Raw genomic sequence first — 21,393 nt, 5'->3', positions numbered from 1 at the left:
TCATTGAAACAAGGAACAAAAGCGAATACACCTCGATAAACAAAACAAAACAAAAAATATTAAACATTGAGTGTAACGAAATAAATTAGAGTTATAAGCTAAATGTGACGAGAAAAAAAGAAAAAGGCCCTTCGGAGATGAGCTAAAAATCGTAGAATTCGTGTTTCCGAAAAGAACTTCAGCATTAATAAAAAAATTTTAAAATAATGATAATCAGTTTTTTGCGGTGAAATTTGAGAATGATAATGTATTCAGTATAATTTATGAATAATGAATTGCATTTATTGAATTAAAAAATTTAAAACTACAAATTACAAAGCTACTGTTAAAAAGTGTTTTTCAGAATTAAGCAAGAGTGTGTCAAAATTGCTGGGAAACAAATAATAATTGAATTTAAAAATGCCATGTATTCAAAATTAAAACACAATATCTACTCATTTTTTAGCAAAATGTGCTGTCTCAGATGTGGCGTGGATGGAGAAACGTCTGAGAGATATGTTCGTTGACTGCTTGCAAGATTCGAAACAAGGAACCTCTGGGTTCGTAGTAGGGTGCTCTAACCCCCACAACTGCATACCCCAATCCATGTAGAGTTAGGAAGCTTTATATAGTAATCACTGCAAGGACATATCATACCAACATACATTGCATACCTATTTACAATTTCAATGATACAAAGGGTTGCAATTTGAAGAATATGACATCAATAGTTTATGCAGGAGATAATTTTAATTTCACTTTCTGCTTATTTCGCTATGTTTTGAAAAAATTTAAGCAAATGGAATGTACGTCATGTACGTCGGTGATATAAATTTTCCTAACTCTTCGTGGACTGGGTGTACAACTATGGTGGTTAGAGTAATCTACTAAGAGCGCTGAGATCCTTGGCTCGAATCCCGCCGGCAGCCAACGAGCATTTCCCTCACATATTTTTTCCTCCACATGCATTTCGCTTAAAAATGAGTGTATGCTGTTTTAATTTTGAATACATGGAGTTCTCCAATTTAACCATTATTTGTTTCGGAGTTATTTTGACACCTAGTTCAATTTTGAAAAATCCTTTTTTTTTTACAGTGTATTACAGAATCTGAGATTAATTTAAATATTTACTAAGATGATTATATTGGCTTTCCTCTTTTTAAAATATTATTAAATACATTAATCAAAATCAGCTATTCTTGAATATATTGGAATGTAGTATTTATCTCACTTATTTACGCAACTTGTTCCAATATTGTTTAAAACTATTGAAGAAGTTTTCGGTTAAAGTGTTATTTTCAAGCCAAACCAAATAAATCATCCATGACCAAAGGAAAGGGATTAACTTAGTGCTGTATTTAAGCAAAAACAAAGTGAATTAAGCCAGAATAATGTCACACAAATGAACATAGGATCATTTCATTATGTTTGACACTAGAACCTAACACATGTCACATTATTTGTGCATTTTCATACTGTTTTAATTATATTGAATAATTCTTATTTTGTAATAATTGAAAGTTACTGTTTTAACACATTTCCCTTTCGAGAAAGTTTCAGCATATTTAAAGGAAACGAACAAGGCAGCTTGAGACAATATTTCATGTTGAAAGACGTAGATTTGACGTTATTACGGTACGTAAAGCTTGTAAGACGCTTGATTCTTATCAGGCTTATAGGTAAAGGAAAACGTCCTACGATTCAACACCTGTTGTCTCTCAAATCTCTTTTTTGTTTCAAATTCCATTCTCCACTGAGGAAATTTTTGATTAATGCTTTACAGGTTTTTCCTTATATCAAAAGAAAATGACTTTCGGAGAAAAATTATAATATTTACAAAAAGAAAAAGTCCAGCGATTAATAATTAAGATGTTTAGCGAAACGTTTAAAGTCATTATTGATGATTATTTTTTGGTTACTTACTTCTTTTGTTTATCGATAATATAATGAGCTTATTGTTCTTTTCTAACCTTGAAATTTGTTAATTACAGAATGATTCTTCATAATTTACTGCACATTCAAACTGGGTACCGGAACCCATTCTAAATATATATTTCGTGCTTCTTAATTTTGGATTTAAGTGAGAGTCCTGCTAGGTTTGATAAGCATTAATTAGCTTGAATTAGTTATATAGTTACTTCTAATTAATTAGTGTCTATTGTATCATTACATATTAAACAACTTTTTCACCAAAATAAACACTTATTTTTTAACATAATTTTTAAAAATCTACAACTTTGAAACAAAGTGTTACGTATCATTTTAAAACTAGAGACAAGTAGAAAATATTTAACTTAATTAAGAGTCCCGAAGGACAAATGTTTACAAAACAAGTGTCCACAGTATCAATACGCATTATGCCACTTATAGAATATAGTGTTAAAAACTTAGACAACATGATAAATAAAGTCCAAAGTACCATTTTAAAGATTGACACGAGTAGAAAATATTTATTTATTATTTCAACGAAAAAGAATTTGTCCAATGCTAATGTTACAAAAGAGAAATGATTCATATGCTAAATAATTCTTTTAGGGAAAGTCTTTAAGTCCTTTTAGGGTATGAAAACCTTTTTTTACACATTTATGAAATTCGTTTATTCAAAGATAATTCCATGCAAAAAATAATTTTTAATAATTATTTATTACTTTACTAAATATATGTCGAACTTTTTTTGAGTTGTAAGATATACAAATTTTTACATCATTTTAAACCTTGTAGATTTTAATGACAAAATACATAATTTCAATGGAAATGGCCTAACGGTTCTTAAGAAATGGAATTTCTAAAATAGGACATTTTTGAAGTTTTTCAACTCGAAAACTATTTAATCGATTTTGCTTAAATTTTGTATTTTGTCGTCAACAATTGCATAGTGAAAAACGGCGTAAAATCATTAATCAACAATTGCATAGTGGTGTTAAAATGTGTATAACGTACATTTTAATTTTTTTTTCCTTATTAAATAAACCAATAAAAATGCATTGAAAATTATTTTTACATGGATTTATCTTTGGATAAATAAATTTTATAATTATGTACTAAAAAACTGTAGGTTCGTTTTGAAACTTTCCGAGATAAGACTAAATGTGCAGAAAATGAAGTTACCATTTAAGATGCCAAAGCTTTCGATCGCTTTCCTACCGAAACTATTGGGACCGTATTTTCCTGATTGTGGCTACTGCTTCTCCGCTCTCATATAGTATTGTGAAAATCCCCCCGGTCGAAAATCCAATTTTTTTTATAAAAGGTATGTTTATTCGGAAAAAGATGTAAGTTTTTGTGTCTGTTTTGTAACTTAATTGATAGTTAGCACTAGTAGTTTTTACTTTTTGAAATCACTGTTTTGAACCATTAAGAATGGCAATTAATTTAAAAATGTCCAATCATTAGAACAAGAAGTACTAAATGTGTGAAAATGAAAAATTTAATATTTTTATTTCGCGCAATGTACTTTGATGCTATCTCCTTTAACAATTTATTTTTAACTAGGAGGCTCCGCCCCCTGCTCGCTAACGCTCGCCAACTCCCGAGAATTGCTACGCAATCCTATGTGGTTCACGCCGTGAACCATGGCTCGCTGCGCTCGCTCGCCAATGAACACAATGTTCTAGCACAAAGACATAGTATATTATCATCAAAGACATAGTATTTTATCATCAAAGTCATAGCATTGTACTTATGTAGAAGAATTCTATCAATGTTCTTATTGGCCTTTAAAAAAGTAGATTAGCTATTTAGATTGTACATGGTGAAAAAATCAAAACGTTAGCTAAATGAGAAACATATTAGCGAAATAAATTATCAAATATTGCAGTTACTCACCTAAATTCAACTAAATGTGTATAATAAATTAGTTAATGCTAGAAATTTTGCAAGTTTTAGAAAAAAAAATTTATTATTTAAAAATATAAACTTTAAACCCTAACTTTTCCTTGTGAGATAATAACCCTCAAAAAGTCTTTCATTTTCAAGAACACAAAAATTTGTTTTATCGCCAAATGAAATATTTTTTGTGATCAGCATTATTGAAATCAATTTCTATATTAATTAACATTTGTAATAAAGTACTTAACATTTTAGAACAAAATAAGGATGTCTTACATACAATAAATTAAAATGCATGGCTGTTAGCATTACCCTAGAAATACCATGTGGAGGTCACCATGCTGCATTTCTAATCGGGGAGTTTTGATTTTGGCACTTCCCCTTGACTACTGCCAATACTTAATATTGCACTTGATCTCTGCTATCTATGTCTTCCATAACATTCCTCAACACTTTCTTGGGCTCTTCGAACACGTTTCATTACGTTTAAAAGCCCTAGCAGCTTCACTAATATTCTGCATTTTAAAGCGTGAAAATTCAATGCATAAATAAACGCGAAATATAAAAAAATTCAATGCATTCAATACAAACACTTAGACGTTTTTTAGACGTTTAGGTAGCTCCCAGTAGAAAAATATCAATTCAACAGCGGCCTTTTAAAGCATTCTCACTTCAATTAATTAATTAATTCCTAATTGAGTTTAAATTAAATATTATCATGTTTTTAGGGCATGAATCTGAATTGAACAACCTGATAATGCTCACTCTGGTTATTTTTTCCGTTTTTAAAAGCGCTATATGTTGAGCCACCTCATGTGACATTTGCCATGTGACATTTTTAGCAGCAATCATTGGTCAATTTTCTAACGTTGCCATTCGGGAAGTCGTAATGAGGCTTTTTTTTGGTGCCGTGTAAGAGAAATGTATATATATAGATGCTATGTGTTTACATACTTTTGCGCAATGCAAATTCATTTTCGTTTTTTTTTTTTTAAACGGTGGAGTACCGTTTTAAATTATGCTTTAGGTAAATCAAAATTTAGGTATACTTAGGTTTTGTTGTGGATTTTCAGCATATCATTAAATTCAAGCATTTTTTCTTAGATTTTAACTACACAGAAAAATGATATTTTTCGATGGCTACTAAGAATTTACAATTTGATTATATTCTCGATTCTGCGTATTTTAAAACTATTTTATTATTATTAATTTTGATACAGTAATTCAAAATGGGATTTATTCTCCAAGTTTAAACAGTTTTAACAATTCATGACTTCTAACTTGGTATGCGAATGTACGCAGCTAGTATGTTTAACTTAATACTATAAAATGAAATACTTTATAATTATTAAAAGTATTTGTTAAACTTAATACTTTTAATCCTATTTTAATACTTTTTGTTTTAATACTTTTTCAGAGTTAATGATATTAAAACACATAACCGGAACAATAAACACAAAAAACACACAACAATGATGAAATATGACACATACCAGTACAAAATTATAGATTCGTCGTAGTATATAATTATCAGCCTCAAGAAAACATTTATTTTCATTTTTAAAGTTTATGGAACATTTTAAACTTAAAACAAATCAAACGATAACCGTAAATATGAAATTATGATTTTATTTAAGTTTGGATCACGTGATAGTTTTGATAAATATCGAAAAATGCTGCAAATTCTAGATACTTTAAATATTAATAAATATTAATAGTAATAAATATTAAATATTAATAAATGTTTTAAACAAAATTGAATTTTAAATCCATCACAATTTCTATAAAATTCCGTTATGAAGAAGTAATTAAGTAAGTCAAATTTAAAAATCGTTTGCGTATTAAAATCTGTTCCAATTTAATAATCGGTTTCTTTGCTAAATGGTATTTATATTTTTCCTTTAAATAGTAAAACACTCCACTGTGACAGTATTACGACACTTTTCTTATTTTTCTCTCTTTTTTCGCTGCAGCGCGATTATATTCAAAACTTACGAGTAGTACTTCTCTGTAACTTATAATTCTAAGTTCAGTTTTTTTAACTTCATTTCAATACAAATTATTGAATCAAAACTGGAATGCGAGAATTATGTGAGTGTTTAATTTTTTTTCCTATTGTAGATCCATGTAAAAACATAAAACTTTCAAAACAATTTCATATCTTTTAATATTAGATTCTAACTCTATTATTCTTAATTGGTGTTTCTGTTATAGTTTTATAAACACCCGCTTATTTTATTCTCTGTTATCATCTATGATAAATAAAGAAATTTTATCTCTAAATTCTATTATAAAGGAAAAGAAAGCAATTTACGTTAATAGTTTGACGAAAAGCATTTATATAATTGTAAGCAACAGCGCTTATTAGTATTTATTCTTCTACTGGTTTTACACTTAATTTAAATATTTATTTTATTTTATACTAAATAAATGTCATTATAGCTATTTGTAAAATTTTTATATCCCTAAAAAAAGGAAACATTTTGATTTAAAGCTGAAATAATCTTTATCTAATTTTTAGCCTTTAAATAAAAATAAACTGGTTAAATTTTATATTAAAATTTCTTTTATAATTTAAATTTGAAATTGATATGAAACTTACTCATATGTACATATTCATATGAAACATATATGTAATTAAAACACATACGTTTTCTAAGGTAAGAGTTAATTTCTAATTTTTAAAACTGACACAAACAAATTAAGCTTTTTTTAATCCTTTACAAACTTTACTAGGAGGCTTCGTCCCCTGCTCATTGGCACTCGCCAACCCCCGGAACTGCTTTCGCAGTTCATTTCGGATTGCTTCGCAATTCGATGCTCGCTTTGCTCGCTCATTGGATACGTTCTTAACGTCTAGCTTTTGTATACTTTTTTGAACACTGAAGTTCCGAAAACTTTTCACTGAAGAAAATTCTAAACCTGTGCATTTCAATATTAATTTGAAATAGCAAACAGTTCACATATTTTTCTTAATCACACTATTCTAAATTTCAGTTATTGAGAAAAGTAACTGTTGTAAGTTTTGTTTTAAAGTCTTTCCCACCAGAGGGCTAAAACCGTGTGTTGTAAAACAATATGAAATAGTACTGAACGCCGGCTTCGATGAAGATAATTTTGTGAGAATTTTTTTGATAATTCGGTGAGAATTCACCCGATTAGACATATGATGCTCACTACGTGCTCTTGCGAGCCGAAGCCTATCAATTAAAACGTATTAGCGTTTTATATAATATAGATTAGCCACATGATGCTCAATACGTGCTCTTGCGCGCCGAAACCTATCAATTAAAAATGAAAACTGTTGCCAACGCGAGAAAAGAAATATCATCGGTTTTATTGATACATACGTATTAGCGTTTTATAAAATATAGATGCTTGATAAACCTTAACGTTTGATAAACTAACACAGAACAAAAATTGACGTTTTACGTTTCATAAACATTCTTTATATCTGAAAAAGGTGCATAGTTTCATACTTTTTGATGATATATTTGGAAGTATAATGCTTTGGAATAATATAAAATAATTTTAAACTATTTCCTTCGAAATATCTCATTTTCGTAACCATTATAGTATTTTTTAAGCCTGTAAAAAAACTGACGCAAAATTGTTGGAAAATGAGTCCGCATATGCAATTATAAAATGAAACGTTTGTGCGTCTCTTTTAATACTCCAGAACTCTTAACTCTTCCCAAAATTTGAACAGCTTATTCAATGAGACATTTTTTGCCTCTGAACCTAAACACCATTCAAAAATTTTTCAGGAGGTATGCTTGAAAAATAAATTTTTTGCGCAGGTTTAGAAATAGACATTGTTGCAAATTAAACTGCCAGCGATTTTCCTCTCCAATCATCTAACAGATAATATCAATGATTTTTATTAGCTTACAGCTCTATTTAATTAAAAAAAAAAACGGAGTTTATTACACATTGTTTAATGATTCATAGTTTTTTTATTCACAAATTCAGGTAAGCTAAAGGATCAACGTGAATGGTATATGAAGACTACGTCACCACATTAGTATTTTAAAAAGAATCTGAAACCATGAATTTGTTATGTTTATTACGACGGATTTGAATTTTTGACCTTCAAAATATGGGGAGTAACCGCAATCTAGAAAACATGGTCCCGATAATTTAGTAGTCAAGTGGTCGGAAATTCAGGCCCCTCAATGTCAATTCCCCTTTTTGCGTATTTCTCAATACCTCAGGATAGTTTTGCCCAAAGTTATGAAATTCCTTTACTGAAATATAATTCCGCATAAATAAAAGTTAAATAATTACTAATATTTATTTTATTATTTTACTTATATTAGTGAAAAAAAATTTAAGATACACTAATTTTTCACCATTTTAAACAATGTAACTTTAAATGACAAAATACAAAATTTGAACGAAATTGACCGACTAATTTCTGAGCAATAAAATTTCAAAAATGCCCTATTTTCAAACTCTCGTTTTTCAAAAACTCTTCGAGTGATTTCGTCGAATAGTCGCATATTTGAAGTCCCCCACCTCTTTTAAACCATTAAGATTGGCATTTAGTGTCCGAAAACCTAATAATTAGAACCAAAGATATTCGGGATTATATTTTTTTTTCATGATTTTAAATTCCTTTTTTAAACAAATTACAAACATTCTCATAATCTCCCAGTCGTGCGCATTGTGCTTAATATATTGCATATTATACTTAGACTTCACTACTAATGCTTAAAAACTACAATGCATGCCGTGAAAAAACATGCCGAGAGTAATATAATGTTTTGAATTTTTGAAAGATATCTGATGTCATTATAATATGTGAAAACATTGTCACGAATATGTGAAGAGCGTGGTAACAGAATCACAACATAGATGGAAGGAGAAATTGTTTGATGACAAATGTCTTTAAATGAGTGTTCAAAATGGCAGGTGTCATCAAAAAAATTAATAATGTCAAAAGAAATGTTGTCACTAAGTGACAAATACCATGAAATCAATAGTTGAAAGAGACGAAAGTGACGAATATAAATAAAAGCTAACAAAAAAAATTGATGGTTTTAATTACAGAAACATGTGTCATGATCTTATAGTCAAGTATCGGCAAATGCCTCTAAAAAGTAATTATTCTATAATGCGAAAATTGAAAATATTTATAAAATTAGCAGGAAAAGATTCGAAGAAAACGGCTTCAGAATTAATTATAAATATTTTCTACACTCTTAGAAAAATCGCTTAGAAATGAATTATGTTAATCAGCTCCTTAAACCATAACATAGCACTAATTAGTCTCAAACTTAATAAAAGTAGTTAAATTAGACTGTGCTTTAATTCATTTTAAACCATAATAACTTATTATCAAGATGTAATCAAATTAAGAACTGAAGAAGTTGGTGCGGAGCTTAGAACTATATTAAGGTGTGCAGTAAATTTTAACAATATTATGCCTCAAGACACTTCAGAATTTAGTAAGCGGAAAACTCAATTACCTTAAGTTGCTTTAGTGTACTAAAACGCATGTCATTATCTCCATTTCATAGAATAATTATTAGGTTCAGTTTCATTTAACCTCTCCTAGTGTTTTGCAATTTGAGGTTCATTTTTGCTACATGAAAATCAGTTATGATTCTTCTCAGTTATAACTTACTCATTGAAATATTAATTTAAAATTTTCAATGCGTGAGTTTTAATTTTAAGTAATATTCAGGATGATGATTACATTGCATCTGTAAATCCGCTAGTCGCATATTATTCAGATCCTCAATTAATTTGAATTTCCTTTTGATAAATTCCCGAGGGGCTGTTTCGTCTTTTTCTTGTTTTCTCTTTTTTTTAATGGTCAAATACAGTCATTCGATTCAGTTATCCTGAATACGTAATATCGTATTACTGTTTTGAAAAAAAAAATAAGTTTAACAAGCTGACAGTTTTGCAAATGATAAAAATTGGTGAAATATTTTTCTTCTATTCCATATTTTCCTTTATAACTGATTCAAACTGATTTGAAAGAGACTAATTGAAAAGAGTATGCACGTCGAAATGTGCGGGACTGTCAGAGGAAAATATTCAAAATGTGATTATTCATTGCCATATTTCGAATTTCATTGCCATAGCACCAAAAGTCCTTAATTCAAAAAGTGATTCCTTACATCAAACTACAAACATTAATTAATGAGTATTGCAATGAAACTGTCGATAAATTTTTTCTTCTAAATTTATAATTGCTCTGGAAAAAAAGTATAGTCAAAACTACCAGAATATGATACAACTTACCATGTCTTTCAACTCTCCGGGAACAACAAAAATCTCTGACAATTTGGTAAAATTAACTATAAAATATAGTTTTATAATGTGTGGTAAAATTAAATAAGAGTGTTTTTTACCAAATATGCGGAAATAAGATCGATAATTTTAAAAACCAAAATTTCTGATAAACCGTTACCATATGATGAAAAAAGTACCAAATAAATTATTTAAATACCGAATATTTTGGATTTATCAACTAGAATTATACTTTTTTTAAACCAGAAATGTTATTACCCTACAGTACGGTATCAATTTTTTTTCCCTGTGTAAGCACAAATGAAGAAGAGAGACCACTCTAAACTTATAAAAAATCAACTTTCCATTTTCCCTATTACCGAAATCTGATCCAGAGTTAAAGTTTTAATGGCGACCCATAAGCACTGTTCGAGCTAAGTAAACCTCCAGCAAGAATTTTGTCCACCATGTTAGCAGCCATGATTTTTTTTTTTTTTTTTTTTTTATAAAGACGCTGACTAAATGGAGCCGAAGTTATCGAATTTCATTGCCCATAGCTAAATCTGGGAATACAGCAACTAACTTTATCCGAATTAAAAGAGAATAGTTACCGCTCCCATCTAGAATTTTTGTGCCATTAATGAATTGTTGCTGAAATAAATAACATGATAATAAAAAGGGCTAATAAATAGATTTAAAAATTTTAAATAAAACAGTATAAAATAAAACGGGAATTGGGACAAAAGTTAACTAACCTGGAGACGTGGTAAATTTATTACCAACAAGCAGAAGGACGTCACCAAATTTAAATAGTAAACTATTAATTAAAATAGTGTTGAAAAATCTTTCATTAAAATTAGTTTGTACTTAAATTTCAGTTCTTCGTTTTATGTTTTGAAAATTTACTAACTGTATTCGCTCGATAAGTTCCAAGGGAATTCTTAAGTACACTTTTTAGTTTTTGAGTAGTAAATATGTATATACTAGGGCATCAGAGTTATAATTAAAGTGGAAAGCAAAAGTGAATTAAGAACAAGTCAAGTTCAGAAATGGACATACTATAGCGTCGGTTCTCTAGACAAGAACCTTTCTCAGAACTGTAAAAAATTCCAGATCAAAATACGGTATTAACTACCGGCACTTTGGGTGCATCATCCGTAAATTCCATTTTACCGTAAAATATTATACCGAAATTTTTACATTAACGTTTATTTAATTTGAATAACTTAGTAATTTTACGTTAATTATAACTGTAAAAATTACGGCATATCATATTTTTGCTCCGTAACATGTTCCAGTAAAAATGGATTTAATGGAAAAAAAGTCGTCAAATTACGTTTTTACCGTAATTTGATCTGAAATTTTTTTACAGTGAGTGCCTAAGCACTGAAAATGTTTTTGGTGTTTAGACACTGACGAAGGTTCTTGTATGGAGAACCGAAACTATAGTATGTCCAACTCTGTACTTGATTTGTGCTTTATTCACGTTGTTCTTTGCTTTTTGCCTACGTAGAACAAAGTATTCTCCATATTTTTGGATAAAGGTTATAGAAAGGCTTTGGTGGTTTTATAAATAGCTTCCCCTTAGGTGCTTGAAAACGCGTGTTTTCAAAGCTCTTTCAATATATCTACATTTTTTTTCAAAGTGCTTTGAAAAATATCAAAAGTTACATTTCTTACGTGTTTTTCTTTTACACAATATCTTAATTGTTCAATATCTAGCTGCATTGCCTACTTTATCCAGCAAACTAAGATTGCTAAAGAAATTATTATTGATAAGTTCGATATTATTTTTTCTATTTATCAGAAAATAATTAAAGATATGGATGTAACATGCTTTATTTTACATGTGTAATTGTCCAAATAAAATATAATGCCCAAAAATATGATCTATAATAAATATTTTATTGTTTTTGCTATTTATCAGAAAATATTTAAATTGAAAAAAACTGACATCAATTTTTTATCTATGGGAATTGTTCAGTTTACTGATATTGATCAAAAAATCTTATTTTTAACAAATCTTGTTTTGCTTTTGCTATTTGTAAGAAAATAATAAAGCTTGCATATATTAGGTCTTTATTGTATGTAATTGTCTTTTAAGCAAAGATTTTTTTTTTAAAAGTAATTTTAATTAAATAAATATTTATTATTTTTGCTTTTTGTCAAAGAGCCAAGTCGCAACTGTAACTTACATTATTTTACTCATGCAATTGGAATGAAAAATATGCCAAGCCGGGTTTAGAACCCAAACCCCTGAAATTAAGTAAAAAACTTTTTTTTTTTTTTAATTTTCACTGATATTTATGCAAAATTTATTTCAAAATTAAAAGACACTGTTTAACATCTAAACAAAAATATACATACAAATACGTGTTTTCGTTTAAAACTAACTATGCATTTCGGTGGTTACATTTAAAAAAATTTTATTGTTGTAGGCTGAAATATAACTATTATTTCAAAAAATGGGTATATTTAAATTGGTCTCTACTTTAAGGTGTTCTCTTAAAAATATAGAAACAAAAAAAAATAATTTTCAAAAGAAATAATGTATGAAAATATTCCAAATATTTGATGGAAATACAGATTACAATAACAGTAATTCACATCAATAAATATACTTCTCTAAAACATACAACAATGTAAAGAAAGATAATATCTTGTAAAAAATAAAATAAAACATAGGCTAATTTATTTCTGTTTCATGTAAAATTATTTTGAAACTAAACTCCAAATATATTTTTTTCCCTTTCATTGTTTTTGATTATTATTATCATAGCATAAAAATGCATTTTATTCTGGAAAATCACACTGAATTACTTGAAAATGAAACTATCCTGACCGTAAAAATATTCTAAACATTTGAGAAAAAATAAGAAATAATAGTACTGTTCATCAATAAGTGAGCTTTTTAAGAGATATTTCAATGCATAAAAAATAACATACTTTATTGAAAATAAAATTAAAGATAGATTTATTCATTTCCATTTTATGTAAAATTAATTTGAAACTTATCCTCAAACATTAGCATTTTCGTTTTCATTGCTTTACTTATTATTAAAGATAGTAAAAAATGCATTTTATTTTCGAAAATTACACTGAATTATTTGGAAATGAAGCTATTCTGTGTATAAGAAAACAAGAAATAATTCGAAATATAAAAAAAAACTTTTATGCATTTATTACAGAATACGTATTCCGTGACTAATTTTAATAAGAAAAAAGTTCTAAAAGTATTCAAACATAAAAATAAAATATTGGCTTTATCAACAAAAGTAATTTAAGCAATATGAAAGCCACGAGTGAATAGATGGACAACAATTGTAATTTCCTGCAAAAATGAAAAATATTGACATAGTCAAAAGGTTTTAAAAATATTGAAGTCACGAAAGTATGTATAAAGCAACTTTATATATCTAGTTGAAAATAGAATTTTTCTTCGGTGTTATTTCAATAGGAAATTTTTACAATTCGATTTTGTTAATGTAGCCGTCTATGCTTGATATAAGTTATTTAGAATAAAAGTTTTAAATAAAAACTATGTTTTCAATCAATAATTTTTGTTGTTCAGTACAATTAACTAATCAAACGATAAATAATTAATTATTAAACTTATGGGCTATGTTGCTGCAAAAATGTAAAGAATATTTTGCAACGTGTGCTCTAAGTATAAAATATAATCTCTCTCTCTCTCTTTCGTATTTTATTAATTTTTTTTGTCTTTAACACAATTCTAAGTGGAACGGTTATAAAAATTTTAAAATTCTTAAAAACAATTTTGATATTTTACTAATAAGTATTCATTTGTAAAATAAAGCATAAACTTTTTGATATTTTGTTTATGTTTTTCCACATTTATGAATGTTTAAAACTAAAGGCAAATCAAATTTTAAAATTCTTAGAAATGTTTTGATGTTTTAATAGTAATGGTTTATTAAGTAAAATAAAAAAAAACTTCACTTATTATATAAAAGATATTATAAATCAGAAATCATTAAGACTCTCCACCACTAATCATCTCGTATTTAAACCAACACATATAGCCACAACTAATTGAAATGTGAAAGAAAGTTAAATGCAGTCTCACAAAATTTTAACCTCACTGATATTTTTTTAAAGAAACTTTATTGAACTGTAATTTAGAAGCAGTTATTTTGGATTTAACAGAATATTAAAAATGATGCTAGCAGAGTCAAAAATTGTGAATTGCATTTAAAGGAAAGACATACAACGTAAGTGATTAACTAAAAGCATATTTTGTATTCATAAATAATAAAAAATTTAAATTTGAAAAATATTAATTAAAAATGCATTTTTTAATCGAAATTTTATTTTTGAAGCATGTTTCTTAAAAATACAAGTTAAATAATTTTTTTTATTTATAAATTCGTCAGTAGATCGTAATATTAAATCTATGCACTTTACTGGGATAGCCTGGTTGGTAGGGTGATGGGCCCATGTCCAAGAGGTCGTAAGTTCGATCCCCGCCGGCCGAAGATTCCCCGTGTAGTAAACAGTGACTGGTACACGTTAAATCTATCAGGTTACAAAATCCTCAATGTTCCCATAACAAATTAATTCCGCCGAGGGGATTGAATTGGAGATCTCTGGTTCAGAACAAAATTAATATCTGTGGATAAATGTATGGATGTATGAATGGGTGAGCCCTGTAAACGAGCTGAGACGTGTGTGTGGCTGAAGATGTATTCTTAGACATAGATGGAGCCACTGAAAAACAAAAAACGCACCCTCTACCTTAAATTCGCTTGGTTTCATCAAGTAAGCTTGCTAGTATCTGCAAGTGTCATTAGAAACAACAACAACCCTTTACTTGTTTGAAGAAGCGTATATACAACCTCCTTTAGTGTCTATTCAACCCCTAGAGTATAAACAACCTCTTTTAGCGTATATTCAACCTCACTCGTTTGCAATCCTCCAAAAGTTTTCAAACAATCACATCTACTACTTGAAAAATGCGATATATTTGATGTATACGCACACACATTATAATAAAAACTGTTTCAAAAAAATTATTTTACTTTTTTTTGTTCAATTATGGTATCAGTTATTAGAAAAGAACAGTAAAACATTAGTTTTATGACTTAAACTTTTAAATTCCTGAAACAAATGAAATGATGTATATAGCATAAACTATTATTTTTAATTATCCCGAAAACAATTTTTCTTTCGATAAAAATTAAACCGTGTTGAATACAGCGGAAAAGCGATATCAAAACAGAAACACTGAATAAAAATGTTCTTTTTTGTTAAAATGAAGTAAAAATAATATCGTATTTGGATACAAAAAATCAAGATCAAAACAGAAACATAGAATAAAAATGTTATTTTTGTTAATGATCGTTGAAGTTGTCCACTCCGACGAAAGCAGGCCTTGAGATAGTTGAATACTGTCCTAATTAAAACTTTCGAATAAAAATCTAAATGATTCGGAGGTTCTTTTTGTACACTGTAAAAATTCCGGATCAAATTATTGTAAAAAGTACCGGCACTCTGTGTTTTTCGATTTTTACAAGAGCGCGTAACTGAACAAAAAAAATCTGAAAGGCCGTAATTTTTGCAGTAATCATAGCAAAATCCCTAAATCACTCGCATTAAATATATATTACTGTAAAAAATTGCGTTATAACACTTTACGGTAAAAATGAATTTTACCATAAAATGGATTTTAAGGATGATGCATCCACACTGCTGATACTTTATACCGTAATTTGATTCACAATGTATGTGGAAAGAACTGTAAGATAGGTTCGCTTCAGAATGATATAAATTTTTTAAAATCAGCGTCTTTTAAGTCTAACTTAAGTTAAATTTTTTTATTTTTATAGCATGGATATAGTTCACATTGCATAGAATTTTTGTACTTCTTTTCCTTTCGTTCCCTTGTAATAATCCAATGCATTTCAACTCATATTCACTTTGAAAAAAATATAAAACATACGAAATATATTTCACGTTGAAAGAAAGTATTCCACCTGTATCCAATGAAATTAAATTCATTAGAAATAAAAACGAATATTTAAACGTGAAAAATATATTTCATGTATATGAATATGAAAACGTAGCATTATTTCTAAAACTATTTTTCATTACAAACCAAGCTTATTTCAAGTACATTTTCTACTTTGAGAATAACATCATTGTCAACGGTAAATACATTAGTTATGATCATTGCATCGGTGAAATAAAATGAGTGTAAAGACGGTTTGTACCCATCTGATTTATAGTACTCTGGGAATAGTAAAACCAACGGCAAATATCATTTAATGCAACCAGATTACATAAAATATCAATATAACTAAACCAGATAAAGCTTAGAGTGGAAGATACCACAATTGATGCTTGCATTGCACCAAATGTAAAGGAACAACTTTATTAGAGTGAGAAGTCTTCAACTAATGTTTAAAGTGAACAAAGTTTAAAGGATCAAATTTAGAGTTTAAAAAACTAAATTAACGTTTACATTGCACCTACTGTACAGGAATAATATATATATATATATATATATAATGAAATAAGTTTAATGGATTAAATTTAGAGTTTCAAATAATCTTCACAGCACACTACATATAAAAAGGCCAAATTTATAATATGAAGTAGTACACTGAAGCGAAGATTACAATTAAGTTTGCATTGTCCCAAGTGTAAGCTATCATATTCAGGGAAATAACTTGTTAAAGTTTCTTAAACTTATTTTAAAAAGAGTTCTTCTCACAAGTTAGAGAATTCCAAAAATAAAGTTGGGAAATTTCTCTGTATTAACCACGTTTTTGAATTCATCGGAGGGAAGAGTTTTAGGTATAAAAGCGAAATCCTCGCACTATCTGCTGGCTTCTCTGCGCAACAGTTAGATAATGTTTCTCGGGTTCGCTCTGGAAAATGGATGTTTGTAGGGAACAGTTTCTTACAAAAGAATTAGTCCTCGTTATTACCGATCATCATCACAAAAATAATAATAATCAGTAAAGACACTGTCAAAATAAAAGTGCAAAGCGGTAAAAAAACGGATGCTTGTAGGGAAAACTTTCTTACAAAAGTAGTAGTCCTCGTTGTTACCTATCATCACTTCAAAAAATAAAAATAATAATAATAATGATCAGTAAAGACACTGTCAAAATAAAAGTGCAAAGCGCTAAAAAAACGGATGCTTGTAGGGAAAACATTCTTACAAAAGCAGTAGTCCCCGTTGTTATCTATCATCACTTCAAAAAAATAAAAATAATAATAATAAAATGTTTAGTAATATGATATGATCGAACGTTTTATAACGTTCAGTTTCCATTATTTTTTAAAATTAATTAAAACTTGTGACTGATATCGCGCCAACAATACATGGGCCTACAGCATTTTAAAATAACCAAAGTTTCACAATTTTATTCTCCAGAAACTTTTGAATACTTTTTCGAAGGTGTGATAGATCAATGTTTTAATTCATTATAGTTGTTTTCATCCGATTTGTATTGCCATGTACTAAAATAATTTTAGAGTTTTTGCGTTTTAACTTACAAAGCAGCGTGGTCAACTTATTTATCAATCAGCAATTATGTAATTTAAACCTACATTTTATACAATATTATAAATAACTGTTATGCGGGATACAGAACTATAATAACTTTTTCGAATTAAGTTTCAGCGTAATGATTTTCAACAATTCGTTTATCTTTTAACAAAAGAAAGACTATACTATAATCTATTGCGACGTTTCCATGTATAAAGTATAATTAATAAATTTCTTTTGGCATCGAAGTAAAATATGCAACTTGTAATTAAGATTTGCGTATTTAAATTTGATTTATTTTTGCAGTTTCAACTAAAATTATGAAAATTATTTCCTAGCAAATATTTATTTATTTATACTTTATACACGTATATAAATAATCCTTTTCCCATTTTGAGCATATATTCATAACTCGTGTATCTGTTCGATTTTTATACGAACGAATTACTTGAGTAAGACCTTAAAAAAAATAATATTAATATTAAATTTGAAATAACAATGGTTATTGCAACTGATTTCCAAGCATCGAATATATGTTTATTTAAAACTAAACAAGTTTAAAAAGTACATATAAATTAAAATACGCTGCAAAAAAACCAACGAGCAATTTACTAAAGCAATTATGCTCCATTTTTTGCACCGCAACTTTTAAAACGCATCACTTCAATAGTAAACAAACGCACGTGCTTTTTGCGCTCTCTGTTCCCGATTAATCATGAGCAATTTAAGATACAATTTCGTATGAAACTGTAAACGATTAAAACAAGGAAAAAGTTACATAAAATATCCTGGTTATAGTTACGCAATTTTTTTCTTAGATATTTTTTTTTTTGACATCGATATTTGTTTTGAATTTTATATTTATGTATTTTAAAAGAAAATGATAAGATATAATTTGATAACTCACCATATTAATTTCAGCTGCCGGACCGGTGATGTCTGCTATTCCAACACCTATTTTGTAAACATCTCCACATTTTACAGAAACAAAAGTTAATACCGAAACTAAAACATAAAAAACTCTTTGTGCGAAGTGTAGCATTTTTCCCCTAAGACTAGAATGTTATGTTTTCCCCGTACTCATGCACTCGGCGCGAAAAAACACTGAAAAGCTTCTTTAATTTTTTTGTTGTCTGACAATCAGCTGTTCGAAAGTAACGCCTTCTGGTGGTCAAAACATAAAGTTATTCTTTGATGTAGCATTGAATTTTTTTTTTTTAAAAGTTATGATAATTTTTATCAGTTATTATCGGTATTTTTATTTTGTTGTTCCTTTTTTTGTGTCATCTGTAACGATCTGTCACAGAAATAAATAAATTCAAGGAAATATAAACAAATAAAAATTTACTGTTTTTCTTCGTAAAAGGAAAAAGTCTTTAAAATGATAAACAATGGATAACTTCCCTTACGGAATTGATAGGGGAAAAAAGCGATCCTTAATCTTGTAATACAAAAGTATTTAATATTTAATGTCATTTCAATTAATTTTATGTGAAAAAAATGTTCTACCATTTTTATTTATGTTATAATATATATCACATAATCACATAATATATATAATATACATTATGTTATGATATTATATATATATACATAATATATATATATATATATATATATATATATATATATATATATATATATATATATATATATATATATATATATGGCGTACGCAAGGGAGGGGTTTAGGGGTTTAAACACCCCCCTTGAGCTCAGACAAAATGGCAAAAATCAAAATTTTAGTAGAAATTATGCGAGCTATTATTTTTTAAGACTATATATTTTTATTTGCCTTATGCGTACTTTTTTTTTCTCACGGTATTTCTCAGAATACTGAAAAAACATTTACTTTAATAGGGTTGTACTTTTGAAACCAAATTCATGTGATACTTGTTACGGACTGGTTCCTTTCTGTCCTGCCAGTATAGTTTTCGAGACTGGCTGTCATTCGCGAGGTCTTTACGCGATGATTCTGGAATCCTAGACGTTCTGTCTTCTTTGAGACAATTCGAGAATTTTGGAGATGAGGTGAAAAATTATATAAAAGGGGGAACGGTGTACAGTGGAGTTAGTTAGTCAGACTAAGAGTTATCTCTGCCGCTTGTCTTCCGGAGCTTGTCGCTCAATCTGTTTTGATTTGTTTCAACAAGAAGTTCATTCAATCGCCGAACCCGTCGTCGCCACTATTTCGACTAGTGAAGAAATCTGTAACAATACCATTGGAGATAACAATTTTTAATTATTCTGAGAAAAAATCACGACCTAAAATTAGTGAGGTCGCTGAATCTAGTACCAATGTAAGTTTTTCTGTTGTACAGAAATGTGATACTTCCGTTGAAGAAAACGTTTCTAGCATAACAAAATCTGATGAATGTGAAAGTGGCCCTCAAAGTGTTACTTTCCACCCATATGACATTGGACTTTTTATAGAAGATATTACATTATGTTCTTAAACTTAAAAAATCAAATCAAAATTTAACTAAACAATGTTGTCTAAATAAAAAGTCAAAATTGTCTAGCTGTCTAAATTAGGGAAATAATAGTGCTTTATTACAGACTCGAATTTCTTTTAGTAGTTTCAGAAAATTATGAACACCCCCCTTGAAAATATTCTGCGTACGCCACTGTGTATATATATATATATATATATATATATATATATATATATATATATATATATATATATATATATATATATATATATATATATATATATATATATATATATATATATATATATATATATATATATATATATATATATATATGCATTATAAATATTCTAATGTAATTATGTTCGAATTTTCTATTATATGTTATTTAATATGGATTATCAACTCCAAGGCCGTGTTGAAGGAGATAGATGACTGGAACTATTGTCTCGGGACCCAGGGCTGTTCAGGATTTTTGAAATTCCTTGCACAAAGAGAAATGCTTTTGAATTATTTTAATGCTCAAAGTTTCTTTTTTATATATTTATATAGATTTACGATATCCTACAATTTCAGTGAAAGAATTCCTCCCTTTTAGTTAATGTTAACAAAATTATGAACCAATATACATTTGTTTTAAGTTAAGGTGTTTCAGGACTGTTGAGATTTGCGCAAAAGCAAAATATTTTATCATTCATTAACAGGAGACGACATAGTTAGATTGAAAATATATTAGAATCCTTTTTTTTTTTTTTTTTTTACTATAAATATAAATATGTGTAAGGTACACAAATATGTTCACAATTTTAGAAAGCTCTCAAATTTATTTCGTAGGGAACCAACATTTTTTTTTTGAATATCTGCTTTATTTCAAAAATGAATTCCATTTACTCACAATTAAAGATGCAAAAATAATTAAAAACTGTTTAAAACACATTGCAACGGCAAAACAGTTACACATCTAACTATAAACTCATAGAAATTTTTAGAAAATAACTTTTTTTGAACAAAAAAACTTTTTAATTTTTGAAAAAAAAATATTGTTTAAACAATTTAATTATCAAAATGTACATCTTAAATTTTATTTTAATCAACTAAACTCATATAAATTTAATCAACTATATTTGTGGTTTAGTTATTAACCCGCTTTAAATTTAAAACAAGGCGATATCTTACTATCGATTAAATAGAATTCACTACATTACTCAAATTTACTACATTGCAATTTGTTTATTTTTTCATAATTTGTAATTTAACTTGGTTTCTCCATTTATAGCTCATCGTACTTTTTCTCATCGTACTCCTGTCACCGAAATATATGTCACGTGCCATAGGCATATTTCAACACAAAATGAAGAACTTACTGCTTTATTTTACATGGTAATATGCTTC

The 21,393-nt window shown here is 28.1% G+C and overlaps 1 protein-coding gene across 1 annotated transcript in view; it reads right to left on the bottom strand.

Moving 5' to 3' along the window:
- Window positions 1-18,752, bottom strand: part of LOC107456282 (neutral ceramidase) — a 122,032-nt gene extending 103,280 nt beyond the window's left edge. The window contains exon 1 of the mRNA XM_016074112.4: window positions 18,474-18,752. Within this exon, the coding sequence (XP_015929598.3) occupies window positions 18,474-18,608 (135 nt within the window). The 5' untranslated portion in view covers window positions 18,609-18,752. The remainder of the gene's footprint in view (window positions 1-18,473) is intronic.
- Window positions 18,753-21,393: the final 2,641 nt, after the last annotated feature.

The sequence above is a fragment of the Parasteatoda tepidariorum genome, chromosome 1 (assembly GCF_982258835.1).
Source record: "Parasteatoda tepidariorum strain Cologne lab strain chromosome 1, Ptep-v5.0, whole genome shotgun sequence".
Lineage (NCBI taxonomy): Eukaryota > Metazoa > Arthropoda > Arachnida > Araneae > Theridiidae > Parasteatoda > Parasteatoda tepidariorum.
The sequence above is the reverse complement of the archived record's forward strand: the minus strand, read 5'-3'. Positions and strand labels throughout refer to the sequence as shown.